Source organism: Phodopus roborovskii, unplaced genomic scaffold (assembly GCF_943737965.1).
Source record: "Phodopus roborovskii unplaced genomic scaffold, PHOROB, whole genome shotgun sequence".
NCBI lineage: Eukaryota > Metazoa > Chordata > Mammalia > Rodentia > Cricetidae > Phodopus > Phodopus roborovskii.
The window spans coordinates 16,955,132-16,968,035 of record NW_026126469.1 but is presented as its reverse complement, the minus strand read 5'-3'; the positions used below and the strand labels follow the sequence as shown (position 1 = coordinate 16,968,035).

Sequence of the window (12,904 nt, the reverse complement as noted above, 5' to 3'; positions counted from 1 at the left end):
CCACAAATGCAAGCATAAACAACAGAATACAAGAGATGGAAGAAAGAATCTCAGGTACTGAAAAAACCATAAAGGAAACAGATTCATCGGTCAAAGAAAATTTTAAATCCCACAAATGATTAACATAAAACATACAGGATATCTGAGACACCATGAAGAGACCAATAAGAATAATAGGGATAGAAGAAGAAGAAGCCGCCCAACTCAGAGGCATAGGAAATATATTCAACAAAATCACAGAAGAAAATTTTCCCAACCTAAAGAAGGGCATGCCTATGAAAGTACAAGGAGCTTACAGAACACCAAATAGACTGGACTTAAAAAAAAAAAAAAAAGTTCCCTCACCACATAATAATCAAAACAATAAACACATATAATGAAGAAAGAATATCAAGAGCTGCAAAGGAAAAAGGCCAGGTAACAAATAAAGGAAGACCTATCAGAATTACACCTGTCTTCTCAATGGAAACAATAAAATCAAGAAGGTCCTGGACAAACGTTATACAGACACTAAGGGACCATGGATGACAGCCCAGACTACTTTATCCAGCAAAGCTTTCAATAACAAGAAGACATTCCATGACAAAACCAAATTTAAACAATACCTATCCACAAACCCAGTCTTACAGAACATACATGCACAAAAAAACCCCACCAACCCAAGGAAGTCAGCTACATACACAATACAGCAACAAACCCTAAAGGGAACTGAACACACACACACACACACACACACACACACACACACACCAACAAAAAACAAAAATAACAGGAATTAGCAATCACTGGTCATTAATATAGCCTCAACACTATAAAAAGACACAGGCTAACAGATTGGATAATAAAAACAGAATCCATCCTTCTGCTACATACAATAAACACACTTCAACCTCACAGATAGACATTACCTCAGAGTAAAGGGTTGGGAAACAATTTTCCAATCAAATGGACCTAAGAAACAAGCTGGTGTAGCTTCCTAATATCTAACAAAATAGACCAAAATAAGTCAATCAAAAAAGATAAAGAAGGGCATTTGGTATTCATCACAGAAATAATCCATCATGAAGAAATCTCAATTCTGAACATGTATGCCCCAAACACAAGGGCTCCTGCATCTGTAAAAGAAACATTACTAAAGTTTAAATCATAAATCAATCCCCACATACTAATAGTGGGAGAATTCAACACCCCACTCTTACTACTGGACAGCTCTGCCAGACAGAAGTTTAACAGAGAAATAAGGGAACTAACAGATGTTGTTATGACTCAAATGGACTTAACAGACACCTACAGAACATTCCACCCAAACATAAAAGACTATTACTTTCTTTTCAGCACAGCTTAAAGTTAGAATTCAACAGCAACGTTAATTTCAGAAAGCCCACAGACACATGGAAATTCAACAATGATCAACTGAATCACCACTGGGTCAAGGAAGAAACAAAGAAAGAAATTAAAGACTTCCTACAATTTAATGAAAATGACCACACAACATACCCCAATTTACAGGACACAAAGAAAGCAGTGGTAACAGGAAAGTTCATAGCACTAAATGCCTACATAAAGAAGCTGGAAAAATCCCACACTGTGAATTAACAGAACTGAAACCACTAGAACAAAAAGAAGCAAACTCAGGCAGAAGTAGATGAGAAATAGTCAAATTGAGGTCTGAAATCAATAAAATAGAATCAAAGAAGACAATACAAAGAATCAATGAGACAAAGAGTTGGTTCTTTGAGAAATTCAACAAAAGAGACAAATATTTATCCAAACTAACCAAAAGACAGAGAGAGAATATCCAAATTAACAAAATCAGAAATGAAAAGGGGGACATAACAGACACTGAGGAAATCCAGAGAATCATCAGGTCATACTTCAAAAACCTGTATTCCACAAAAGTAGAAAACTTTAAGGAGATGAACTATTTTCTAGGTAAGTACCACAAACAAAAATTAAATCAAGAACAGATAAACAAATACACCTACAACCCCGAAGGAAATAGAAGCAGTTATCAATATCAAAAAAAAAAAAAAAAAGCCCAGGCCTAGATGGTTTCACCGCAGAATTCTACCAAATGTTCAAAGAACTAACACCAATACTCCTCAATTATTCCACACAATAGAAACAGAAGGAACATTGCCAAACTCTTTTTACAAGGCTACAGTTACCCTGATACCCTGATACAAAGACACAACTACGAAAGAAAATTACAGCCCAGTTCCCTTATGAACATAAATGCAAAATTACTCTATAAAACACTGGCAAAACAAATCCAAGAACACATCAGAAAAAAATCATCCACCATGACCAAGTAGGATTCATCACAGAGATGCAGGGACTGATTGTTCAACATACAAAAATCCATCAAGGTAATCCATCATATAAACAAACCATAAGAAAAAAACACCTGATCACCTCATTAGATGCTGAGAAAGCCTTCAACAAAATCCAACACCCCTTCATGATAAAGGTCTTGGAGAGAATAGGGATATAAGGAACATACCTAAACATAATAAAGGTAATATACAATAACCCAACAGCCAATATCAAAGTAAATGAAGAGAAACTCAAAAGCAATACCACTGAAATCAGGAACAAGACAAAGTTGTCCACTTTCTCCATATCTACTCAATATAGTACTTTAAGTTCTAGCTAGAACAATAAGATAACAAAAGGAGATCAAGGGGATACAAATTGGAAAAGACGTCAAACTCTCACTATTTGCTGATGATATAATGTTTACATAAGTGACCCCAAAAATTCTACCAGGAAACTCCTACAACAGAAAAACACCTTCAGTAATGTAGCAGGATACAAGATTAACTCAAAAAATCAGTAGCCCTCCTATATACAGATGATAAACAGGCTGAGAAAGAAATCAGAAGAACATCACTCTTTACAATAGCCACAAAGAAAGTGAAATATCTTGGGGTAACTCTACCAAACAAGTGAAAGACCAGTATGACAAGAACTGTAAGTCTTTAAAGAAAGAAATTAAAGAAGATACCAGAAAATGGAAAGATATCCCATGTTCTTGGATAGGTAGGATCAACATAGTAAAAATGGCAATCCTACCAAAAGTAATATACAGATTCAATGCAATCCCCATCAAAATCCCAGCACAATTCTTCACAGACCTGGAAAGAACACTACTCAACTTCATATGGAAAAACCAAAAATCCCAGGAGAGTCAAAACAACCCTGTACAATAAAGGATCATCTGGGAGCATCACCATCCCTGACTTCAAGCTCTTCTATAGAGCTATAATAATGAGAACAGCCTGGTATTGGCATAAAAACAGACAGGTGGATCAAGGAAGGGAATCAAATTGAAGACTCTGATATCAACCCACACACCTATGAACACTTAATTTTTGACCAAAAAAAAAAAAAAACCTAAAAATACAAAATGGGAAAAAGAAAACATATTCAACAAATGGTGCTGGTATAACTGGCTATCAACATGTAGAAGAATTCAAATGCAAATAGATCCATCTATCGCCAGGCACAAAACTCAACCCCAAATGGATCAAAGACCTCAATATAAGTCCATCCACACTGAACATCATAGAAAATGGGAAATACCCTGAACGCATAGGCTCAGAAAATCAATTCCTAAATAGAACACCAGTAACACAGACACTGAAAGCAACAATTAATAAATGGAACCTCTTGAAACTGAGAAGCTTCTGTAAAGCAAAGACCTCGGTCAAGAAGATGAAATGGCTCCCTGCAGAATAGGAAAAGATCTCCACCAACCCCACATCTGACAGAGGGCTGATATCCAAAATGTACAAAAAACTCATGAAACTAGACATCAAACTACCAAATAATCCAATTTAAAAATGGGGTACAGATCTAAACAGAGAAGTCTCAACAGAACAATCTCAAATGGTGGAAAGACACATAAGGAAATACTCAACATCCTTAGTCATCAGTGAAATGCAAATCAAAACAACTTTTGAGATTCTACCTTACACCAATTACCAGAATGGCTAAGATCAAAAACACCAATGACATCTTGTGCTGGAGAGGATGTAGAGAAAAGGGAACACTCCCCCATTGCTGGTGGGAGTGCAAACTTGTACAGTCACTGTAGAAATCAGTAAGGCAATTTCTCAGAAAATTAGTAATCAATCTACTTCAAGAACCTGCAATAGTGTTGGGCATAAACCCAAAGGAGGCACATTCACACCACAAGGACATTTGCTCAACTATGTTCATAGCAACATTATTCAGAATAGCCAGAACTTAGAAACAATCTAGATGTCCCTCAACCAAAGAATAAATAAAGAAAATGTGGTACATTTACACAATGGAGTACTACTCAGCAGTAAGAAACAATGATATCCTCAAATTTGCAGGCAAATGGACAGAACTAGGAAAAAAAAAAAAAAAAAAACCTGAGTGAGGTAACCCAGACCCAGAAAGACAAATATAGTACATATTCACTCATAAGTGAATACCAGATATAAAGCAAAAGATACCCAGCCTACAATCCACAACCCCAGAAAAGCTAGAACCCTCTTCCAGAAACAGATGGAAGAAATCCTCAATTAACCACTGGGACAATCTCCTGGAGTACAATCAAAGTAAGGGAGCAGCAATAATATGAACAAAGGAGTCAAGACCACGATGGGGAAACCCACACAATCAGTTTCCGAGCTAGTGATAGATCACTGACTCAGGTCTGACAAATGGGGAACCTGCGTAAGACCGAACTACTCTCTTAATATAAGTGAAAATGGTGTGAATGGGATAATATATGAGGCCACTGGTAGTGGGTCCAAGATCTAACAGTAATGCACAAACTCACTTAGTGGAGCCCAATCTATATGGAAAGATACCTTGCCCAGCCTAGACACAGAGGTGTGGGGGCTGGGAGGTGCCTTGGTCCTGCCTCAGTGAGATGATGGCAGACATAGTAGACTTCCTAGGGAAGGCTTTACTCTCTGAGGAGTAGATGGGAGGTAGGGGTGAGGAGGGTGGGGAAAACAAGAGAAGAGGAGGGAGGGAGAACTGGGATTGAAATGTAAAAATAATAAAGTTTTTTTTTAAATTTCATAAAAAAATAAAAATAAACTGGACACATGAAGCACTGCCTGATTTCACCTATGTGTGGAATGCCTAAGAAAGAAGTAAAGTTCAACTATGGAGATTGAGGGTAACTCTGTGGATGAGGGAGACCTAGGAAAAGAGCTGAAAATATGTGGGGTACCTGTGATGAACCAACTCAGAAATCTAATGTTCGACACAAGGACTAAAGCCAATAAAGGTGTACAGTATTAGGGATTTTTGTTAAATTATGTAGATTTCAACTGTTTTTAATTAAAAATAAAGTATGCAAGATGATATACTAATTGCTTCACTAAGTTCTATTATAATCTCTCTATCTCTAACATCATTTTGTAAATTTCAAATATACACATTAAAATTTAACTTTTGTTTGTTTTTTGGAGATAGGGTTTCTCTATGTAGCTTTGGAGCCTATCCTGGAACTCACTCTGTAGATCAGGCTGGCCTCAAACTCACAGGGATCCACCTGCCTCTGCCTCTGCCTCCTGAGTGCTGGGATTAAAGTCATGCACCATCACCACCCCATTAAAATTAACTCATAAATTAGGCTCACTACAGCCTCTCCACATGATTACCCAGGTCCTGGGCTGTGTAGCTCTTAACCTTAGCCAGAAGTTTCTTTTTACAGTGGGAAGTAGCTAATGCAGAAGCTCATAACTGCTCAAAACACTCAGAAGAAGTATCTATGAATGCTTAGCTCTAAATAGGACATCTCTATCAACAGGTCCCTCCCCACCGAGGCTTAGGGAGCACTGCAGAGAGGGGTAGAAAGGAGGGTGGCAGTGCTGGGAAATGCTATCTTTGGGACTTGGTATGCCCAATGCACTATGAACTCACAGCAGATACAGCTGCCTACACAAGATCAAGCCAAGAGAAATTCCAGTATGTATGAGAAAGGGGCTCAAGACCCCCTCAGCTAGCTGGAAAGCTACTGGCAGCAAAATGATTGCTGAAAGAGAATCATTTTCTTTGTGTTTGTACCTGTGACCACTGACAGACTGCCCATGCACATATAAGCAGTACTAATTGGACCCTGAATTATTTAAAAAAAAAAAAAAAAAAAGACAACATGAAGTTGGGATGCTCCAGGGGAAGCTTGAGGGGGAAGAACTACACACCTACACACACACACACAAATAAAAATAACTAAAACAAACAAAAAACCAGCTGGGAGCACTGGGGTGTAGCCCAGCGGTAATTAGTGTGGGTTTAATCCTCAGTATACCTTCCCTTAAATAAAATTAAAGCTTACTATTTATTGCAGATAAAATAAAAACACGCACATCACATGACTAAATTTACAAAAGAATCTGAAGACAGCTCTTGAAATCAGAACCCTATGCATAAGGAAAGCAGGTATGTTAAGCAGCAGCTACAGGCCAGGCAGGTGGTGGCAATGGTGGCATACACCTTTAATCCCAGCAGGGGGAGGCAGATCTCTCTGACTTAGGGGCCAGCCTGGTCTACTGAGTGAGTTCCAGGGCTAAGCAGAAAAACCCTGGGGGACAAATGGGAAGGGGTAGGGAGGGGGGAGAGAAAAGGGACAGAGGGAGGGAGGGAGGGAGGTCACCCTGAATTCCAGACACCTTAAAAGTGACCTGAAATCACTATATATGTATGGGAGTATCTGGGTTCTGATATAACCAAACCACGTTGACTCTTCCTAACTTAATCGACCTTACAAATACTGTATATGGGAATATAAAACATGGTTTTCATTTACACAAAAATAATCACCAGATATGTTTGGAACTAAATTCTAAACAAATGTACAGATCATTTATTTTGATGCAATAATTTTAAATATTTGACTCTAAAGAAAGCTGAAGCCAGGTGTGGTGGCACATACCTTTAATCCCAGCACTCAAAAGGCAGCGACAGGAGGATCTCTGTGAGTTTGAGGCCAGCCTGGTTTACATAGGGAGTTCTAGACCAGCCAAGGTTAGACAGTGAGACTTGTCTTCAAAAAAAAAAAAAAAAAAAAAAAAAAGAACTTAGCTGAAACTAAAAAGTTAATAAAAATCTGACCACTTTTCAAGAAGTTTAAATTTTTCAAAGATACTACTTATGTACCAGAACATTTCCTACATTTTATTAAATTGAGAATATTGTTAATTATTAGGTTGCATCGCTATTTTATGTGCCAGCAAAAATGAAAACAAAATTTTTTTAAACTACAACCAAACAAACAATTAACAACAGTATATACAAGTCAGATGTGATTGTGCACATCTGAATCCCAGCACTCCAGAGCCTGCTTGGGCTACACAGGAGAGGGACAGGAAAGATGAGAGGATATAATGTGTATAAGATACCATATAAATTCAGGCAGACATATTAGATATTTTTTAAGTGGGGGCCAGTTATAATAGTTCAGCACAGTAAGATGTTCACCGCCAACCCTGATGAGCTCAATTCCCAGGTCCCACATGATGGGAAAAATGAATTCCTAAGAGTTGCTCTCTAACCAACATAAGCGAAATATGTGAGCTCACATGTAAATACATATATACACACGCACTCAATATAAGAAAAATAAAATTTTAAATAGTATCACAGAACAGATACAATGTAGTTTTGTCCTTTCAAATAATCCCAAGGTATCAAAAAGCTCATGTATGTCCCAACTAGGGGAGAGACAGCATTTCCATACCACCAAACCCCCATAGTCTCATATATACTTTCTGCACAACAGTCAATACTACTACTTCAAAGAGTCAATAAATAACCCTGATGAAATTACAAAAACACTCAGCATACAACATGCCTGCTGCCAAAAACAAACAGGTAATTCACTAAAACCTAAGAAAATGAATTCTAAACTATAGTCAAGAACCTAATTGCCTCCAGGAGGTGGTAGTGCATGCCTTTAATCCCAGAACTCAGGAGGCAGAAGCAGGTGATTTCTGTGAATTCCAGGCCATCCTGGTCTACAGATCAAGTTCCAGGAAGGTCAAATATACACAGAAGGAGGAGGGGAAGTGTCCACAACATCTAATTGCCAAATGACTTTTAGTTAGCTTTGGTCATTGAACCTGTCTCCTTTAACTCTAGATATCCATCCATGTGCACCAGCTTAGAAAATAACAAGTGCTTTCACTGAAGAAAAAGCAGTCAATCCACAATTTTTCAGTATGAACTTGCACACAGGGCAATTTAACAGCTGAAAATATATTGCAATACTATTTCAAAAAAAAATCTTAATGGCTTAAAACGTTTCAGAATGAGAAGCAACATGTTTTGTGGTATTGTTTTTTGTTTGTTTTTGAGAAAATGTCTATGTAGCTCAGTAGTGTGGGATATTATTAGCTGAAGATGTGTTACTTCTTTTTATGCTACAGAATATTTGTTTAATGATGCAAACATGTGTTGCATTCTTTTATGTTGCATTTGTTTAACTCTGTGAAGCTGTGTTACTTTGCCTGCCTAAAACACCTGATTGAGCTAATAAAGATCTGAACTGTCAATAGCTAGGCAGGAAAGAACTAGGTGGGACTTCCAGGCAGAGAGAATAAACAGGAGGAGAAAGAAGAGTAGAAACGAAAAAGTAGAGAGGAGGATGCTAGGGGCCAGACACACAAGCAGACAAGAAATAAAAAGTAAAGAAAAGCTATATAGAAATAGAAAAAAGTAAAAGACAAAAGACAAAAGGTAGACAGGATAATTTTAAAGAAAAGGTGGTTAGCAACAAGCCAAGCTATGGCCAGGCATTTGTAAGAAAGAATAAACCTCCATGTGATTATTTGGGAGCTGAGTGGCTAGTCATTCCCCCCACTCCCCAAAAGAACAAAGAGGTTAAAAAAGAAAAAAAAAGTAAAAGCCAACAACAGCTCAGACTTCCTTTAAACTATTTAGCCCAGGTTAGCCTGGAATTCTTGATCCTCCTGCCTCATCTTCAAATGCTAAAATTATATTATGTGCCAAAGAATGACTATATCAGCAACAGAGCCAACTCAATTATAATACACAAATACATAAAACCACTACAAAAACATCAATTCCAAAGGCCTAAAATCTGTCACTTTTGTTTCACTAAAATAACTAAACATAACTATTAAACATTAAAATACAAATAAGCCCAAATAGAAGTTCATTAAATAACAAAACTATGAAGACAAATAAAATTCTCTAGCACAAACTTAAGTAGACAATTACCAAAATTCAATTTTGCATATCAATGAACATCTAAAACAGACAAGGAATATGCAACAACTGCCTCAAAACAGCAATTCCAATCAAGATGTGGGAAAGGTCGATTCTATTTACTGACCACTCAGTTACAGCTTTCCCACACAGTAAGACAGTCTACATGTACATGAGTATGTAAATGAGGACATACAAGTAGGTACTGTCTTTCTCTAAAGTGTTCCTAATAAATAAATCTTTTTAGGTTTAATATTGATCTAGAAAACCAAACAACTAAAAAGTTATTTTCTGTTCCTCATGTGGATCTCAAGCTTCATGGCTTAGAAACACAAATGCAATGTGGATAATTCCTAAAGATGGGTAGCAGATATATGGCTGTTTATCATCTCTCTATCCTTAGTGCATAAAAACTTATATCAATCAGGTCTCTTGTAACTATAATTCTAAAATTCAGTAGACAACATCAACATAACAGTAAGTTCTTTACAAGGCATACATTGAAAATAGTATTCAAATTACACCAATAATTATATATCAACACACACACAAACATTAGCCCTATCTGCTGGAAAGTTACTGAGAAAATGAACACAATGTGAGAAGGTACATATCTTATTTGAACATGTTACAGCAGCTGATAGTTAATTTTTTAAAAATCTTATTCTTAAACCTGGGAGCAATAAATACTCTGGTAGCTTGCAAACTTGTGAAGCATATAAAGCAAGGTATCAGAGACAGACCAACTGGTTTCTTATACTGGGGATGGTATGGAAAAACGAAACATTTCATTTTTTAAAAAGGAACCTACTTTGTAAGGTATCAAAAGCCCACTGTTTCAGTTTACCACCTACATTCTATAGTTAATACAGTAGCCAAAAACAGCTACACGAATTTCCTAATATTCAATCACTGACAGTGTCAGGAACTATATTCAGAACTTTGGACTATTTGTCCAATTCTTTAAATCAATGAACTATCTCATATTTAAGACACAGGAAAGAACAAGATTGTCACAATACTGTCTGTGAATTAAGGTGATTATTAGACAAGATCATCTCTGAGAGCTCTTTCCAGGTCTAAAATTCGTATTCCACAAATGCACAGTTTAACAGCACAATCCTCTAAATAGTTTCAAGGAGTCTAGAGAAACACAAGTCAAATACAGAAATACACCAACAGTAGTCAGTCATTACCCTGGTGTTCTGAGCACATTTCTGCAACTTGTCCATTTTTTAATAGCTCGCATTAAGACACAAAATGCTGTTCTCAAAATGCACAGAAATAATCATATTGTTAAGTTTTTCTGGATATTAAACATTTTTAGAAAGGACAATGGCCTAACTGAAAAACCCAACTCCACTAAAGATGTGCTAAGCTAATGACTGTCACAGAGAACCAAGCATGTCACCATTCTATGTTTAACGTAACAGAGAATCATCATGCATTAATTAGTGCAGTGGTCACAAACATAAAAAGTTTTAACTCCCACCTATTAAAGCCTGAAAGAGGTTGCTCTGAAATATGTTAATAACCCGCTCTATGGAACTTCTGAGCTGTCTATCTTCAGTCTGGCTTAGTTTCGATCGATACTCTTCCAACAGATGCAATGCTCTCTGGGTATCTGAAAAGACAGGTATGGTTAAAACTTCACAGATGTATTATGTGTCTGTGTGTAGTAGCATACATATTTACAAGAAAAGTGGCAAATGCTACATCTACAAGACATTTAAGGACTTCCTTAAGTCCCTCCAGGTCAACTGCTATAGTCACTACATTTCTATTCCTACTCCCTACTAAGGCAAATAGTGTAAAGGCTTTTATATCACAGTGAGAAAGGATGAAGATGAGTAGGTCTGTGGTAACTGTAGACTGAGCTGCCAAGAGTAAAAGATCATCTAATTTAAGCGATAGCAACTTAGTTTTAGACTGCTTAGTAGACAAGAACAAATTGTCTACAATTTGTTGCTTTAACCGAAATTTTAAGTATTTTTAAACATCAGTCCTTAGTGTCCCACAGCTGCTAACAAAATAACATTGAATAAGCATGATAAAGTGAAATACCGAAGCAAGGAAGTTTTCACAAAGATGTGGTAGGGGATTAATTGCTTCTGTAACCACTAGAGATGTCAAGAAGGTGACTTTAATGAACTTCTATGTGTTTTCACTTGAAATGATGTGAAGCTCAGATACCATAATCATTAAAAGAGAGATCCTGCCGATTCATCATTTACACAAACCTTTTAAACCCAGTAATCACAACACAGGTAGATGTTACAGCGAGCGACAGCCACAAAACAGTTTCAAAACCAATTCTCACCTTGCTTCCGGACCGGCATTTTTCTCCAGAATCAGGAAGGCACACACACACACACACACCTTTAAAAACACAAAACAGGAAGGAAAACTTAAACTAAAGCAAATAGAATCGTGAATCCAATAGTAACAGCACCACCCCCCCCCCTCAAACTTTGGACTAGGAAAAACTCCAACCTTGCTGTATTGCTCACCTTCCAAAGTTTTCCCAAGTGAAAAGCAAGAGCCTTAAAGCCCAGGAGCGTCAGCCACCGCAGAGCTGGTTCCCAGGGGTCAGCATCCCCCCACAAATCAAGAGCAGCCCCAAGCCCGCTTCGGAATGCTCCTCCAAAGCTTCCCCCTCCGCCAAGCACACCTGAAGAGGAGGAGCCGGGCCACGGCTGCCGTGGCGTGCGAGCCACGCTCCCCACCTGCTGCCCCGGGCCGGCCCGCGAGCAGCCGCTCAGCGCCCAGTCGCCAGGCTGCTCCCCCGCCCCGCTCGGGCCCCCTCCTCTCGCTTGCCTGGCTCGTCGCTCGCCTCCTCCCGGCGACTCCAGCAGGGGCCGGACCGGACAGCCGCCGCTCTCCGCGCCGCCCTCGCGCCGCTCATGCACCCCTGCCGCGGCCCCCACACCTGCGGCGCCGCCGCAAACTTCCCGCGAGCTGCGAGCACGGGCGCCCGGCTGCGCTCGGGCCGGACTCGGAGCAGCTCCCTGCCCGGCCCCGCTCCGCTCCGCTCCACGTACCCCGCCCCGCCCCGGCTCGAGCTCAGCTGAGGGGGTGAGGGGACGGGGGAGGAGCTCCCCCTCGGCTGCCGCACCCCCGCACCGCTCTCTCCGCCTCGGCCGCCGCCGCCGCCGCCTGCCCGCTCGCCGCGGCCCGCCGCCCCGCTCGCCCGCCCGCTGGTCTCCGGGCCGCCCCACCCCCGGAACCTCGCCTCCTTCCGCGCCCCCAGTCGCTCTCCCCCTAAACTTTCCGCCAAGATGGCGGCCCTGGAGCTGGCCGGGCGCGCGCCCACGTGACTGCTTTCCCGACGCTCTCGGCCAATGAGAAGTGAGGAGGCGGCACGCTTCGAGCCCCGGGCTCCGGGCGCTGCTACCTTGGGGTTGGGTAAGGCAGGAGGGCCGGGAGGGTGCCTGGAGGACTGGAAGACCCGCAAGCATCCACAGGGAAGCGCCTTGCTGAGAGGAGCTCCTGTCGAAGTGGCTCCGAGGACAAAGGAGCTGACACACGCGCTCTACAGGTGGTATGCAGTGGCTTTGGGGCAGCCCGCCGGCACGTCGCATTAGCCCACCGGGGTGTCCTGAACTAGCCGGCGCCAAACCCGAGATGCTGGAGGTGTGGGAAGGGAGACATGATCTCACCTGCGCTAGATCCAAGACACAAGCTC

At 40.2% G+C, this 12,904-nt stretch overlaps 1 protein-coding gene across 14 annotated transcripts in view; it reads right to left on the bottom strand.

Moving 5' to 3' along the window:
* Dlg1 (discs large MAGUK scaffold protein 1) overlaps positions 1–11,600 on the bottom strand; it is a 195,451-nt gene extending 183,851 nt beyond the window's left edge. For 13 of the 14 annotated variants that reach the window (XM_051191289.1, XM_051191290.1, XM_051191288.1 and 10 more), the window contains exons 1-2: positions 11,540–11,592; positions 10,712–10,843 (exon numbers count right to left, since the gene is read on the bottom strand). In XM_051191289.1, the coding sequence (XP_051047246.1) occupies positions 10,712–10,843; positions 11,540–11,558 (151 nt within the window). In that variant the 5' untranslated portion in view covers positions 11,559–11,592. Of the gene's footprint in view, positions 1–10,711; positions 10,844–11,539 lie in introns of all 14 variants that reach the window. The other variant, XM_051191287.1, reaches the window with a different exon arrangement.
* Positions 11,601–12,904: the final 1,304 nt, after the last annotated feature.